General features: G+C 41.7%; 1 protein-coding gene across 1 annotated transcript in view; it reads right to left on the bottom strand.

Annotated features, from left to right (window-relative positions):
- Positions 1-17623, bottom strand: part of CELF4 (CUGBP Elav-like family member 4) — a 557691-nt gene that overhangs the window by 192764 nt on the left and 347304 nt on the right. The window contains exon 6 of the mRNA XM_044681738.1: positions 15041-15052. Within this exon, the coding sequence (XP_044537673.1) occupies positions 15041-15052 (12 nt within the window). The remainder of the gene's footprint in view (positions 1-15040; positions 15053-17623) is intronic.

Below are 17623 nucleotides of genomic sequence, written 5' to 3'. Positions count from 1 at the left end.
CACTTAACCCCCATTGCCTAGCCCATACCACTCTTCTGCCTTGGAACCAATACATAGATTCTAAGGCAGAAAGTAAGGGTTTAAAAAAAAAAGGAAGAAGTTTCTTTTTGTTCAAAATTCCTTAATTTGTGTTTTAGTTCTCTCCTTTACAACTCCCTTTCCTACCCATCTTTTCCCATCTAAAGATTATTCTCTTTTATAGAGAAAATAGAGCCAAAATAAAACTTAAGTGGTCTTACCTTCTCTCCATCTTCTGCTATCATGGTGTCATTTATCCTAAGCAAGAGCCATGTCCCTCCTTTGATCTTTGCCCCCCCCCCTTGTTGAACTTAGCATTTATTTCCAGGCACAGCTCATTAGCAATCCTGAGAGTCTTGGGTATTCTTTTACCTTAGTCTTATTTTATTTGTCTTCATTTCTATTCTAGGTTGGTAAATGGGTACCTCCAGTTCAGTCTTTTCTTTTTATCTTTTAAAAATCACCACCCTTACCTTCTGTTTTAGAACTAATACTGTGTTTTGGTTCCAAGGTAGAAGAGCAGTAAGGGCTAGACAATGAAGGTCAAGCAACTTGCCCAGAGTCACACACCTAGGAAGTGTCTGAGGTAAGATTTGAACCCAGGACCTCCTGTCTGTAGGCCTGGTGCACTATCTATCCACTGAGCCACCTAGCTGTCCCTCTCTTATTCATTTAAAAATATTCTTTTCTGAGTTACCATTTATTTTTTATACATAGTAACATAAAAATATAATACATATGATTTATTACAAATATGTAATAAATTATAAGAAGTATGTTTATTGAAGAGAAACAAATTCTCACATACCCTTCCAGAGCCATAGTCCAGGCAAGAGTCTCATTCCATAAAAGCTCAAGGATTCTTCTGAGGTAGAAATTACCTCTTTGAGATCACTCTCTGTTTCACTATTTCAGTTGTTTGTTACCTATACTTTGTATATTTGAGTAGAGGCATCTGAGGTCATGGGTTCTATTGCTGTCCTCCTCTTGGATATTGCTTCCTGGGAATTATTGGTCCTATATATTGTGATTGTTCTTGTGTTTTATCTGCTTCTCACCACTATGGTAGTGAGCTTGGCAGATATAAGTGGGCAGTTTTCTTCCTCCCTCTACTCTTCATATAAAGCTCTCTTGATCACACTCATGATAAGAATTGCATCCAGTGTGTCTTTTCTAGCCCTTACTAGTTGCACTCCATCCCTGGCAATAGTCCATCATTCCAGTATTTACCTCATGGTGCTAGTGTTTCTTTGCAGCAAAGAATCATCAACCATTCCTATTCTTCTGAATGCTATTGTATGTCATTTTTTCCCTGATAGAACCCGTGGATTTACATTCATCTATTCTTGGAACACAAGAAGCTGCTTCCTCCCCAAGGGTTCACAAAATCAGAGAACCAGACTTGGGAAAGACTTTAAAGTCATTTTTGTCAGAGGATAATTTGGTACCACAGATTTAGAGCTTAGAACCTTAGATGCTCTCTAATGCTATGCTGTCATTTGACAGATGAAGAAACTGAGGCCAAGGAAAGTTAAGTGACTTGCACAAGGTCACACAGATGAGAACTTCAGAGGCATGCCTTAATTCCAGGACCTCTGACGGCAGAGTCAGTGTTCCTTGCTTTGTACTATAGTGTAGCTCCATCTATCCCACTTCTTTCTTGGTTCACTTTGTTACTTCCCCTCCTTTGCAAAGAAGCAAACATTATCTTCCTTGTTCCTCTTTACCTTTCTAAATCCTCTCCATGCTTATCATCTTCTTCATCCTTCAAGTCCTCATTTAACTTTCATCTCTTCCATGAAAGCTTCCCAAATCGCCATTGCTCATACTGATCTTTCCCCTTCCAATCTCTTACAGGATTTGCTGTTGAGGATAGAGTTGGACTCTTAGCTATTCCCTGTTTCACATGTAGAAGTCTTTCCTCCTCCACTACTAAGCTGCATTTTCCCTACCTCTTACAAGGCTGATGATAACAATAATGATCATATATACTCATATAGTGTTTAAAGGGCCCTTGATATCATCTCCATTGCCTCCAGCCATGAATGTGAACTGCACCACTCTAAACAAATGAGGGTCATTCCTATTCCTAAAGGCTTTAAGACTAGAAAGAGAAAGAGAAGAAACTATTGATATTCATAAGAGGACCTTATCAGTGATCTACAAATATTTATTGGTATGAATATAATATCAAGAAAATGAGGGAAGGAAGGGGCCAGAATGGCCTCATTCCCCAAACTCTGGTTATTAGGAATTGAGGATTCAGAGAAATGAGAGGAAGTAGTGTGAGCTTGAATTCTAGACTCTTTTTCTTCTCTTCAAAGGAAATAACTTTATAGGGACTTGTTACTTGGACACATTACCCAATTATGAATGAAGACAAAATCAATCAATTAATCAATCAACAACTACCACTAAGTATTTATTAAGCATCTCCTATGTGCCAAGCACTGGCACTGTGTTAGCCCCTGGGGACACAGAGCCAAAATGAGTCTTCATCCTCAAGAAGAAGAATGTGTGAATATGTTCCAAAGGACAGATTCTCTAACAGGATGCTGAGAGCAGTTTCTAGAGTGTTGGAAATCAGACTTTGGGATGACATCAAAGTGGAAAATCCCATGTTCCTCCCACTCTCCAAACTAGTCTTCTGTCATAGCCAGAATGAATATAAGGTTAACTTGGGAGTGGGGTGGAATAATATTTCTGTATTCTTGTGTCTAAGACAAATTCCATCTCCATTTCTCAGTTAGCTATGGAAGCACATAGAAAAGTATGAAAGTATCTAAGAACACAAAGTCTCTTAAATTCTCTCAAGTTAACTATCTTAACTCTTTTTTGTGTTCCCTTACTCCCACTTCTCAGTATCCCCCATCCCACTCAGTGCTCCTGTGAACTAGCCCTTGACATAAAAAAGGAAACCATTTAGCAAATTTAGTTCACTTTCCACTACCAGGGATGGAATATGTGCCTTTCCTAATGGTATTTGCATTTTCAAGGAGGAGTCTGAAGAGGACATTACTTTTTCCAAAGAAATGAATCTCTAGTGGTGGAATTTGAGTCACGGTGAAGAATTACTGAATGATATTTTGGAGAAAAGGATGCCTTCCTAGTGTTCTTCACACCACACGACATATAGTAAGCCTCTGCCTAATTTGCCTCTGAACATGACCCTGTTTCTCCCCGTCTTCACTTCCTGAACACCTCAGAGACCACAGTCTCTTCTGCGTATGTGGAGAGTGCCAGGCGTGGGTTTTATAACATTTCTAGGGTGTTTGCCTGGTATAAATAACTGTCTCGTTAAATCCCAACTGAATGTGTATTTGGGACACTCAGCTTACACTTTCATGTGTCTTACAATATAGAAGACGCTGTCAGTGCCCAGTAAATAATTAATATTAAGGAAGGTAATAAAGCCATGGAAACCACAACCATGCCTTCCCGTAGCCAGCTCTGTGTGTGTGTGTGTGTGTGTGTGTGTGTGTGTGTGTGTGTGTGTGTAGAGGGTGCGGAGGGGATGGGAGGATGGGATGCTGTGTTGTGAAGTATAGGTAGCATGGGTGAGCAAAGGCAAAACAGGAAAGGAAACCTGTGTCTGTCTGTCTATCTCTATTACTGGACTTCTCTCCCAGGCTCACCAAGAACACTGGATTCTGTGCATAGTTCTTTGCTCTTATCTTTAGTCTCTAGTTCCAAGTAACAAAGAACTGGTCCTTCTGTTCCAGGTTTCAGAGTTTCTGCCGGTTTTAGGGAAAACTGGCCAATTTAGCTACCAGGATGAATGAGTACCTAACATATGCCCTGCCTTGTGCTGGATGCTGTGTGGAATAAGCTACAAAGAAGTCAAAGGGTCCCCTCTCTGAGACAGTAGGGGAGATTCAACAAATATTTCCTCAGTGTCTACTTTTTGCATAGCCCTGTGATGGACTTGGGTGGGAGGGAGATAAAATAAAACCCATGACTAGGTCCCTGCCCTCAAGGAGCTTACAGGGAACAATGAAAAGACAATTCTGGGCAGCCTGTGATCATGATGGTGTCATTCAGATAAGCAATGTGGACTTTTCGAGGAGGGGCAGCTACTGAGGCCTGGAGTGGTCAATAAAGGCTTCAAAGGGGAGGCCACTCTGGACTTGGATCTCAAAGGTAGCAAGGACTGCTGAAAGTATTCCAGGAAGTAGGAAATTGTCAGAGATGTCAATGAACAAAACTGTGTGGGAAGATAGAGATGTAAGGGGCGCTGGAGATCCTCAGGTCTAGTGTCCTTATTTTACAGATGGGGAAAATGAGGTCCAGAGAGGTAATGTGTCTGAGCCATGGTAGCAGAGACAGAATTTGAAAGCAGGTCTTCTGACAACCCAGGCTAAATCTACTGCTCCTGCTAGAGGATTGTGGGTTTCGGGAAGGTAGAGAAAACAAGGATGAATCTACAAAGGACACTACTCCAGACCATTTACAGAGCCAAACTTAGCTCCTCTCAAGGCTGCCTGGAATAGTTATGTACTGCAAAGAAATAGGCGGAACTCTAGTGACCAGGGAGTGTTGGCCTTTTCTGCCCTCAGCATGCTGCCCCCCCCTCCCCTTCTCAGTAAGATGAGTTACCCAGTTCTGAGGCAAAAAGCCCAGCTCCCTGAGATCCCCAGATGATATACAGCGGCACTGTTAAATACGTCCTTTAATCGTGCAATAATATTGGGGAGTGATGAGCCGCCGTACATCAGCTCTTGCCAAATGAAAAATGCGAAAAGGGAATGTAGGAGTTGAGCGATGGGCTGGAAGCGTGTGTTTTACCCAAATCTACAGTAATTCACGCACCAGAGAGGAGGCAGACTCCAGCTAGCTGGAGCCAAGGAGCGCCAAGAGGCCCGGTGATTCATTTCCACATTAACTCACCAATGTGGCACGATTTCCCCAGGGAAACTCCTTTTGATTGGTACCCCCTATTTCCCCTTCCACCCCCCACCCCCCACTTTTGGCTCAACCTATGTAGCAATTCATCTCTTCATAAAAGGACTTTTTTTTTTTTTTTTTTAATGATTGGACTGGGAAGCACTGACCCTCTGTTTCTGGGTTGTTCACTGACCCCTTGCTCTCACTCTCATTCTCGTGTATCCCCCCAACTCCCCACTCAAGCAGCGTGCTCCTTCGTATGTCTCTTCCTTTGCCTCTGCGGTTGGGATATTCTCTCTATCCCTGACCCCCCTGCCTTAGCTTCTGCCCTCCTTGCAAGTCCAGGGCTCAGTTTAGTAACTGCTGACCAGATCAGACTGTCCAGCAAAGACACAACTTGCTTCTCAGCCCATAGTTTGAATGTTTATGCAAGTTGGTATCTGTGTGCACTAGTTAGCTGAGGTGTTGCATGTGTTCTCAGTGTGTGTGTGTGTGTGTGTGTGTGTGTGTGTGTGTGTGTGTGTGTTGATGCTCAGGCAGGTGCCATGAATATATCTGTGTTTGTGTTGCATTGGGTATAAATGTATGTGCTTCTGTGTGTCAGGGTAGATAGTGTGTCTAAGAGAGGTGGCATGGTATTGTGGATAAAGTGACGGGCTCTATGTCAGAAGTCCTAGATTCAGATCCTAGCTTCCCATATGTACCAGAGTGTGACTGTTGGCAAATTATCTAAACTCTTAGTAGTTAGTATTCTCTTCTGTAAAATGGGGATAATAGCATTGGGTTGTTGGGAGAAGCAATGTAGAGGATAATGAGGTGTGTGTATATGAAAATGCAAACCTTAAATACTATTGAAATATCAGTTATTATTATCATTCTATGCTGACATGCCCAGTCACTTTCATGTGCCCATTTGAGTATGGTCATAGGTACGAATGTTGGACATCTACAGAAGGATATGGATTGGGAAAGCCTGGTTTGGGGCAGAGGTGATCAGGCTAGGATGGGTCTAGGGCGGGGAGGGGTGTGTGTCAGCCTGTCAGGGATCCGTGTGTGTGCCCTCCAAAATTGCATTGCCGCAGCATATAAATATTTATACATGTAACTGTCATAAATCTGTCCGCCTGGCAAATGTACGTGCTGCGAAGGTAACTTTGGGGGATTTTTATGGAAGAGCTCATGGGCTAGAGTTGAGAAACAGTGGAAGGAAGGGTGAATTAACAGCAATACAGACTGAGTTTGGTGAACTCTTGGTCCTGAGAAGAAAGGAGTTGTTCCCTGAGTCTGGCTGATGTGTCAGCACATCATCTCTCTCGTCTGAGAGAAGCTGATTGGTGGGGATGGGTCATAAACTGCCATGAAAGGCTAAGGGAGGGCCCCCCCAATGCCATTGTAGATGGGTTTTCCCCTTTGGGAGTTTACTTATAGGGTTTAGGGTGGGAGGGGACCTTAGAGATCAACTAACACAACCCTTTCACTTTACAGAAAAGAAAACTGAGGTCTAGATCTAACGCCTAAATTAGAAAATCAACACAGTCAGGAATCAAACCAGGATTCTTTGACTCTAAACTCGCTGCGCCTTCCATCATCATTCTGCCTCCTAATATTGGAGTTGCTAGTAATAAGAATTCTCTTTTTTACATAAAACTACCCTAGTTTAAACCTCTCAGGGAGACTAATACAATCAACTCCTTATTGGTTTCCCTGCCTCAACTTCCCCTCTCTAAATCATCTTCCAAAAAGCTGCCAAAATGATTTTCCAAAAGTACAGGTCTGGTCATGTCATCCTCCTGCTTAGGAAATTCCAATGGCTCAAATATAAGCTCCTCTGTTTAGCATTTGAAAATCCACTACAGACACAGACACAGATACAGACACACATACACTCTCTCTCTCTCTGTCTCTCTGTCTGTCTCTGTCTGTCTCTCTCTCTCTCCCCACCCAGGCACACTACAGGCAAACTAATCTTCTGGAATGCATGTTCTCATTCCCTCCACTCCTTGGAATCCCTGGTTTCCTTTAAAGTTCATCTCAAGTACTATTTTCTCCTTAAAGCCTTTCCTCACCACCCTCCCTAGCTCCTAATACCTTCTCCCTAAAATGATCTCAAATCAATTTTGGGTGAACTTATACTTTTTCATCTCTTTCTAGATTATAAATTCCTTGAGGGCAGAGATTGTTTAACTTTTGTCTTTGTATCCCCAGTATCCAGCATGATATCTGGCATCATATCTAGCTCATAGTAGGTGCTTAATAAATGTTTATTGATTAATCGAAAGCTTTTTGTCATGCTTTTTGGTTTAGAAATTGATATTCTCACAACTCTTTATATGCTTCGGGACACAGCTCTAAGAGTAGGGATAGGATTCGCAGATCCATCCACTCTCTATACCCTGATCTCCCTGTGGACCAATGCCGTGTTAGTGAAATACTTTAGTTGGAGTCAGAGGCTCCTATTTATTAGGTTGGAGTCACAAGTCAGTCTGTGGCTAGAGTTTAAGCATTAGCCTATGGTCTGGATTAAAAATGAATCAATGGCCTTTAATTTACTATTACTACTACTACTGCTACTACTACTACTACTACTACTACTACTACTACTACTACTACTACTACTACTACTACTACTACTACTACTACTACTACTTCTACTACTACTACTGCTATTATTACTACTACTACCACTGTTGCCACTACTGCTACTACTACTACTACTACCACTGTTGTTACTACTGCTACTACTACTACTAGTACTATTGCTACTGTTACTACTCCTGCTACGATTGCTACTACTGCTATTACTGTGACTACTACTGGCTAACATATTTATAACATTTACTATGTGCCAGGCACTTTTCTAAGAGCTTTACAGTTTTATTTTCATTTGATGCTCACAATAACCCTGGAAGGTAGGTGCCATTATTACCTTCATTCTACGGATGAGAAGACTAAGACAAACAAAAGATTAAAGTGACCTGTCCAGGATCACAGGGCCAGTTGTCATCTAAGACTGGATTTGAACTCAGGCCTTCTTGATTCCAGGTCCAGCACTGCGCCAGTTGTTAATCAACTAGTCTTCCCAACTCTTTGCAAAGTTGCCCTCATTTTGGGGGGGCGAGATCTCATCCTTTCTTGGTCCCTGACCCAGCCAGGCCTTCCCCTTATAGACCACCAACCCATTCCCTCTCCTAATCCTGCTCCTTCCCCTGCCTAACTTCAGCTGGAAGATGCCTCTTTAATTGGGTCCACTAGAACCTTTATTACCCAGTAGCTAGTTCCTTTGGTTTTTCTATAACAAATTATCCTAACGATGTGACCCGGGACCAGATGTTAATTGCAATGGAAAGTAATCAATTTCCTTTACTGGGCAGGAACTCATTTGCAAGGTTAGTCACTGAGCAGATATGGAGTTCTTAATGAGGCGAGAGTGTGCGGGAAGCTTTCTGGTGGCCTTTGGTCGATTCCAGGCCTGCTGCAATGCATTCTTTTTCTCTTCTTCCTCCTCCTCTTTTGCCCTTCATCTCCCTCTGCAAGGACAGAACTTTATTAAATTTATTTATGGATATGTCTTATCCCTTTTCCCTTACTAGACTACAAGCTTCTTGAGGGCAAAGGCTTTATCTTTTCATGTTTGTATTCTTCCTCCACCAGCACTGGGACACAGGGTATAGCAGATGAGTAATAGGGATTTGTTGGATTGAATCAAAAGCCCGTACCCAAACCCTGCTTCCCTCCCAGAAGCCTCTGCCTTCCAAAAGTTCCAGGCTATCAGGGAGCTGGAGAAGAAACTTGGAGAAATTGATGTTAGGTGTAGGGGCAAGAGTATTGGCCTTGGAGTCAGAAAATGGGGCTCTGGTTCCTACTCAGACATTTCCTAGCTACGTGAAGCTGAGCCAGTCATTTACCATCTCTGGGCCCATTTCCTCATCTATAAAATGGAGATACATTGGACATCTGTACAATGAGGGTACTTGCATTTCCCATTCTAAGGAAATCATTTGGTAAACTTTAAAGCACTACATAAATGTGAGCTATTCCTACTATAAATAAGAGAGACAGCCCCATGCTTATGGCATGCACTGCTTGGAACCCTTCAATGACTCCCCAAAGCTTACAGAATTGAGCCCAGACAGCGAGGCATGCAATACCCTCCACAATCTGGCAGCCTGAAAGATCACTGGAATTGGAACCAGGAGAAATCTGAGTTTGAATCCCTTTTCTTCTCATCCTAGCTGTGTGCCCATGGGCAAGCCACTGAATTTCTCTGGGGTTCAGTTTCCTTGTTGGTAAAATAGAGTATAAGTAGTGCCCAACTCACAGGGCTGTTTGGAGGATCCAGTGAGACAGTATAGGGTATCCCCGAAGTCTTTTCCCCTTCTTTCCACTCGACCAGCCACCCTAGCTCTCATCACATCTCCTTTGAACTACTGCAATAGTTTACTGTCTCAAGGCTCTTATCCCTCCAACCCATCTTCCTCTGAGGTGCCAAAGTGATTTTCCTGAAGTACAGTCTGATCATACCACCCCCTTTCAATAAACTCCAGTGATTCTCTATTGCCTCCAGGATCAAATATAAAAATCCTTTTTTTCCCCTTCCTACCTTGGGATCTTCTTATATGTCTTCATCTATATTGCTGTTCCTCATGCACAACAATCACTATTTCCCTTCCTTTGTCCTGGCTATCCTTTGGGCCTGGAATGTTCTCCCTCCTCACCTCTGATTTTTTTTTTTTATTTTTTTAAACCCTTTACTTCTGTGTATTGGCTCCTAGATGGAAGAGTAGTAAGGGTGGGCAATGGGGGTCAAGTGACTTGCCCAGGGTCACACAGCTGGGAAGCGTCTGAGGCCAAATTTGAACCTAGGACCTCCCGTCTCTAGGCCTGACTCTCAATCCACTGAGCTACCCAGCTGGCACCTCTGATTTTTAGCTTCTATTATTTCCTTCAAGATTCACCTGAAATTCCACTTCCTGTAGAAGACCTGTTAGTACTTTCCCTTGGAGATCACTTCCATCTACTCTGGATCAGTCATCCATCTGTCTGTCTATGAACTATCTGTGTATATATCGGTATACATATTTATATGCAAAGCCACATAAATATATTATATGTGTATGTTTATAAATATATAAACCCACATTTACATGCATTTACATACATATGTGTGCATACATATGCATATACAAATATATAGAGATTTATAGATTGTCTTCATTTTTAGAATGTGATCTCTTTGAGGGTAAAGGCTTTCTTTTTTTTTTTTTAAAGCCCTTACCTTCCACCTTAGAATCAATACTGTGTATTGGCTCCAAGGCAGAAGAGTGGTAAGGGTAGGCAATGGGGGTCAAGTGACTTGCCCAGGGTCACACAGCTGGGAAGTGTCTGAGGCCAGATTTAAACCTAGGACTTCCCATCTCTAGGCCTGGCTCTCAATCCACTGAGCTACCCAGCTGCCCCTAAGGCTTTCTTTTACTAACTTTTTGTATCCCATGTTTAGTACAACATCTGGTAAATAGTAGGCATTTAATAAGTGCTCATTTACTGACTTAGAGATCCAAGTGGACAGGGATAATCAGAAAAGGCTTCACAGATGAGACAGAAGCTGAATTGCATCCCAGGATTCAATGCCCCTGGCCAATGATTATATTATCTAAATGTATCATGACCATGAACATGGAACACATATGAGCTTGGGTGACCAGAGTTCTAGTCTAATCTTGCTGTGTGAACTTTGAGCAAGTGCCATGAATAAATCAGTTAGGGATTAGAATATTTACCCTACCCCACTCATAGACTTATTATGAGGATAGAGAAATAGTAGATGTGAATGTGCTTTGCAAGAAATGTTCAAAGAGTGAAGACCCAGTATATCATCACTCTTTGATCATTTCCTTCTTTAATTCCCCCAGCATCTCTGAAGGCAGTGGTCAGACCTGTGTGACATTCACTTCCATTGTTAGGATGGAAAGACTGAGGCACAGAAAAGGAGAATGTTTCATCCAGGTCCTCGTCAAGAGATTGGGCAAACAAAATGTCTCATGTGTTTTCTGAATGAGAAGAAAAGAGACTGGTGGAGATTTGCTTGGGAGATGTGGTTGGGGAAAGAGCCGAGATATATTAAGGATGGGCAATGTGATATGGGGGTATGTAGATTATTGGATCCAGGCAACTGGAGTTTGAGCTGTGCACCTTGACCACTCAGAGCTTTGCCCTCCTTATCTGGGAAATGCTTTTACCATCCACTGGATAGGACTGTCTCTCAGAGAGTGCTTTGCAAATCATAAAGTGCTATATAAGTGAGTTATTATTATTATTATTAAAAGAGATCCTTGTTCCTCATGGTTCAGGCAGACTTCAATTTATACAGCAGTGGTGTGCCTATAAAAATGTGGCATACTCCAGAGAAAGAACTGTAGGAGTCAGAATGCAGATGAAAGCATACAATTTTTCACTTGTTTATTTGGGTTTTCGTTTTGGGGTTTTGGTTTTATGTGATTATTCACTTATAAAAATAAACAATAAGGAAATACATTTTGCATGATGTTAACATGAATAACCCAGATCAAATTGCTTGCCAGCTATGGGATGGGAGAGGGAAGGGAGGAAAAGAGACAATTTGGATCATATAACTTCGAAAAGCTTAGGTAGAAATTTGTTATTACATGTACTTGGTAAAAATAAAGAAATAATCCATTAAAAATGAAAGAGAAAAAAATCAAAATGCAGCATATTAGAAAGACTGCTGCTCTGAGAGCTTTGTCTCTGTTTCTACAGGCAAGCCCCTCTTCCTCTCTGGGCCTCTGTATCTTCATTGGTAAAAGGAAAAGAGGGTTGGACTAGCTGATCTCCAAGGTGTCTTCCAGGATATCCAGAGAAATGTAGTAGAAAGAGTTGAATCTTGGAATTAACGTAACATGCTTTTGAATCCCAGCTTGGCTACTTATTATTTCTGGTGTGGGCTTCAGTTTTTTCATCTGTAAAATGGTAAAAGAAAGCCTCTGCCCAAAGAGATCACACTCTAAGGGGAAAGACAACATGTACATCTATCTATCTATCTTTCTATATATGTGTATATATACAAATATGTAGATTTGTGTGCCTAAAGAATGTGTGTACAGAAATGCATGCATAAGTGGGTTTGTATACGTAGAGACATACATTTCTATTTCCGTGGTTTTGTATATGAGCATCTCTCTATATACGCAGAGAGATAACACAGATAGGATGAGACTAGATGATGTCTGATGACGCTTCCGGGTCTGGCTCTTTGGTCTCTAAATGGAGCCAAGTTGTGTTAAGGGAGTAGTACTTGGTACTTGGGGTGGAAGCACCTTTCTGTCAATGGAATCCTCTTTTGTGGACACCAGGGGGCGCTGCCTATATGTAAGATTCCAGCCTCTGCATCCCTTTGTTAGAGCAGAGTATCCTTTGTAAAGTGGGGGAGATAATCTTTCTTTAATTTCTCTTTTGGGTGCCTTGAGATTGACGCACATTGGCTTTGCCTAAAGTAGGGGCACCCCTGTGATGAGAATCTGAGGAATCCCGTAAAAGATAAAGAAGGAGAAGAGGAAAGAGAAAAGGAAGAGTGGGAAAAAATGAGAGGAAAAGAGGGTTCCGTGAAGGGATGGAGGAGAGAAAAGGGAAGAAGGCAGAGAGAAGAGAAATAAGGAAGAGGGAGAGAAAGATGGAGGGGAAGAGAAAAGAGAGATGGAGGAGAAAGGAAGGGAAGGATTGAAGATTCGGAACCAGAAGAGGTACAAAAGAGAAAGCAAAGGAGAGAGGGAGAGATGGAAGAAGTTAAAAGAGGGAGGTGAAAGGAGGAAAAAAGGGGAAGAAGAGCCTGTAGCAAGGGGAGGAGGAGGCATGTGTTTGTGTGTGTCAGCAACCTATAAAGATCCTGGTAATGGCCTCGCTGAATCGGCTTCTCTTTGTAAGGCAGGAAAAAAAGATTGACTGAGGACCAACCATGATCAAACTCACATTCTACTGTCCTTATCACAACATCCTCCTACCCTGATTGCTCTCTCCTCTCACCCCACCCCCTTTTCTGTTGGCTCCAGGAGATGGTGCCTCAGGGATTTAGCTCTTTCTCCCCAATCTCCCATTCCCACATCAGCCCCAGCGTCCTCTCAAATGCATCTCTGGCTTAAATGTATGTTTATACAGCATAACTATTTGACTGAGAAGCTGAGAAGTGAGGGGAAAGACATTGGGTAGAAATCTATAAACATGAAGGTTTCGAATCAATGAATCAGGATTTTATCCATAGAAACTTAACTTTGTTGGAATTTGTTGATGCAGTTTGTTGAGTTGGGCTGTCAATAACTTCTTAAAATGATTTAAGCCTCTTTTTCAGCCTGAAAGGTAGGTAGACACTGGGACCCAGGATTTGCTGTCACCAGGGTCCCAATCTGAGACAAGGACAAATACAACAAGAATATACAGACCTCACATTCACGGAAGTGAACAATATGAAATATGCTTTGTGTGATAATACATGTATAAGCCAGATTAAATTGCTTGCCAGCTCTGGGAGGGGGGAAGGAAGAAAGAAGGGAGACAATTTGGATCATATAAATTTGGAAGACTTATGTGGAAATTTGTTATTACATGTAATTGGTAAAATAAAATAAAATAGAAAAAAAAAAGACTATGCAGACCTCAGAGACCAGGGGTCAGCAACCTTTTTGGCTGTGAGATCCATAAACGCCACGTTTTTTAAAATGTAATTTCGTGAGAGCCGTACAGTGCTCACTGTGCGTGAGCTCCTGTAACAGTGCCTGAAAAAAAATGGACTTTATGGCTCCTGCAGAAAGAGCCATACGTTGCCGACCCCTGTCAGAGACCAATGGATAAATAATTTCACCAGCTCTGCATTGGAGTAGAGGGGCATAGCTTTAGAAAGAACAAATGAGAAGGGAAGAGAAAGAATAAAGATAGAGAGGGGAAGGGACAAAAAAGAGAAGGGGAGGTAAAAAGAAGAATTAGGGAAATAAGTGGGGAGAATATTGATGGGGAGGTAAAGAAGAAAGGAAAGGGAAGGGAAGGGAATTTGGAGGGAAAAAGAAAGGAGAAGAGAAATAGGAAAGAATAATAGGAGAGGAGAAAAAAGAAAGAAGTAGATTAGGGAAATAAAAAAGGAAGGAGAGAGTAGAATAAAGAGAAAGGAAAAAGGACTAGAAAGAGAAGAAAAAAGAGATTCAGAGATGGAGAATGAAAAGATAGGAAGAGATTAAAGTCTCCTCCCTTTATTCCTACTCCAGAAAGCAATAGCCTGAGTTCTTGGTAGCATTATTTGCAATTTGATGGTGCTCTGTTAATTTGTTTCTGTCTTGAATGAACTCTCTACTTATGTGACAGAACAAAACCAGTTGCCAGATAGCTCCGTACTACACAGCCTATGTACTATGATATAAGGACCCTCTGCAGAAAGTAGCCTCCTCCACCTATCTGCCACGTGCCTGAACAAAATCCCTGCATTTAGAATACCATTCCTTTGAGTTATGGCACTGAAGGCCCCTATAAAAATAAGACTACATCAGGAAAGGCTAAAGAATTAAAGCATTATCAGTTATTAAGCCACAAGGGCAAAAGAGTTTATAAGATCTTTTCCTAAGTTGATAACTAGATGAGGGCAGCATTTGATAGAGAAGAGGTAAGAGAGAGGCTCAGATAGAGGGAATCTCTAGGCAGAGGCAGGCTTCAGTCCTCAGAAATCATATGGAAGTCTGTGAGTACCATAAGCAGGAAGAAGACCTTTGAAAGGAAAGATGGAGGTGGGATGGGGAGGGACACACAGTCAGGCAATTTCCTATTTTTTCTGACACATCTGTGAGTTAATATTTGTTTAAAAAACCCAAACCAAAAATGCTTAGCACAGTGCCAGGTACATAGCATGGAGTGGGATGGAGCTTACCCCAGATCAACATCTAAAACCTTCCTCTTTTAACTAATTTATTTTCTTAAATAGGTATTAAGCTTGTTTGTCTCTCTTCCTGAAGGACTTGATGGCCCTATGAATTATGAGCCCTGGAATAAAATTCCATCATTTTGCCCTACTTATAGCTTGACTGCCAGGGCTAAAGAATATGGGATGGTGTCAACTGGTTCATCAGAACTTATGAGGTTCTACTTCTACCCCTGGCACGGACTCTGTTTGTGCCCTTGAGTAGGTCAATGAATCTCTTTGGGCCTCAGCTTGTCAAATGGGGATTATGCCATTCCTGCTCTACTGACCTTCCTGAGGTGCCGTGAGGATAAAATGAGCAATGGGTTGTGAGTCAAGAGAAGTGGATTTGAACCTAGGCTCTGCTTTAGTTTTCTGGCTCCTGGGCTAGAAACTTCTTTGGGCTCAGGATCTTCATCTTGAAAGGAGGAAGGACTAGATGATCTTCAAAGTCCTTTTTCAGCTTTAAGATGCCTTGAGCTATGGTTCCATGTAATGATAATGGACTGAAAGCACTTTAAAAATAAAAAACAATTCCATAGGTCTGAGAGTCTTGCTATTAACATCTTGCACAATAGAGGGGCCACCAATCAGATAAGGGTACATGTAACGATTAGATGTCCCTCTGAAGCACTGACTGCTTTAAAGTGAAATAAAAAAATTAAACTAAAAATTAAAGGGAAATCACTCTTGGGGTAAAACATACTTTTATTTTTTAGGGTTTTATTAAAACCCAGAAATGTTGGGAAAATAGTTCTGAGATGATCAACTTATGCAAAACACAGCTGGGTTTGCCCAGGCCTGATTATTAGCTAAGAGATAGCAGCTGTGTGTGTGTGTGGGTGGGTGGAGACAGGACCCAAGGACTGAGGACAGCCTCTAGGAGAGGTAGGAAGGTCTGGGGACTTCAGGGGATCAGAATGAAGATTGGGCTCCTACCCCATCGATTTATCATTTTAGCAAGTCTGCAAGCAAGGAATGCACAGTTCTATTCTAGGAGCTACGGGGGAGGCAAGAGAAAGAGAAGATACAAGTCCTGTCCTCAAGGAGCTCCCCATCTAGTTAGGGGAAAAGATTTAAATGTACAAAATAGCATAGGAAATACTCTAGGAGCTCAGAGAAGGGCTTAATTAATGAGCAGTTAGGGAAGACTTCTTGAGAGAGGACTGAAGCTAGGCCTTGAAATATGAGTAAGATTTGGACATGTTAAGAGGAGGAAACTTTAGAGATCATCTAGACATCAATGAAATATAATTAAGGCAACATGATAGGAGATGTTCTGGATCTGGAGTCAGAAGATCTGGGTTCAAACCCTAGCTTTCCTCCTTATTAACTAAGTGAACTTGGGCCTCAGTTTCCTTATTATCAAAACTAGGGGGTTGAACTAGATGGTCGCTAAGTAATCCCTTCCAATTCTAAATGAATGAACCTAGGTTCCCATGTCTAGGGCAGCTGGGTGACGCAAAGGATATAGCACTAGGACTGGAGTCAGGAAGACAAAGAAGAGTTTAAATCTGGCCTCAGACACAAGCTAGCTGTGTGACTCCAGCACAGTCACTTAACCCTGTATACTTCAGGTTCCTCATCTGTAAAATGAGCTAGAGAAAGAAATGGCAAATCACCCCAGTAGCTTTGGAAAAAACCCCATATGGGTCATAAAGAGTTGGGCCTGATTGAAAAATGAACAACAATTGAAATGGATTTTTGGTGTCACGGATAAGGCAGCATAGAGAACAAAGAAGGAATTTAGGGGTCAGAAGAACTTGATTATGAACAATAACTTCCATAACAAATACCACACCTCTTTTATGGATAAGAAAATTAAAGCTCAGACTTGTCTTATATATCACCTTGCTAGAAAGTGCCAACTTGAAGTTGGTTGAATGACAAAATGCAAAGAATAGTCATTTATAGTTTCAAGTCAAGGAATTAGGTCTTGAGTGGAGATCCTCAGGGATCTGTCCTTGGCTTTGGACTGATTAGCATTTTTGGCAGATAAAGGCAAAGATAGCATGCATATCAAATTTGCAAATGACACAATATTGGGAGGAATTGCTACCTAGCTGGATCTTCCAGCTTAGAATGCTGGGCTGAATCTACCAGGATGACATTTGATGCAGATACCTGCAAAGTCCTTACAAAGCAAATGATTGAGGAAGTATAGCTAGATTTCTGTGGGGGTACAGCTAGGTAGCATAGTAGAGAGAGCTTAGAATTAGGAGGATCTGGGTTCAAATCTGACATCAGATACTTCCTAGCTATGTAACCATGGATAAGTCTCTTAACCCCAATTGCCTAGTCCTTGTTGCTCTTCTATCTTAGAACTGATACTAAAACAGAGGGGAAAGGATGGAAGGAAGGAAGAGAACTAGAGTTTTTAGTAGACTAGAAGGTCAATAGGAGTCTTGTTAACATGGCATCCAAGAAAGCTAATACAATGTGAGGCTTCATTCAATAAATATTTTTAAGAGCCATTCACATTCAAAGAATCTTGCTAGGTAGAGAAGGGTCAAAGATAAAAATCAAAATAGTCTCTACCCTCAAGGAGCTTACAGGACTTGGAAGATTATGACAAGTACAAAGAAAAGCCAATCCCAAGCACATCGAAAGTTCTATAGAATAATTTTAGGAGAGAGAAAGGATTAATGTAGGGATGGGAGGGTGGAAATAATGAATAGTCTCATGGGGGAGGGGACATTGGAACTATGCTTTGAAAGAAACTGGCATATTCTAAGAGGTGGAGGTAAGGGGAAACTATATAGTCCAGAAATGAGG

This window comes from Gracilinanus agilis, chromosome 1, assembly GCF_016433145.1.
Source record: "Gracilinanus agilis isolate LMUSP501 chromosome 1, AgileGrace, whole genome shotgun sequence".
Lineage (NCBI taxonomy): Eukaryota > Metazoa > Chordata > Mammalia > Didelphimorphia > Didelphidae > Gracilinanus > Gracilinanus agilis.
This window is presented reverse-complemented; position numbering and strand designations above follow the sequence as displayed.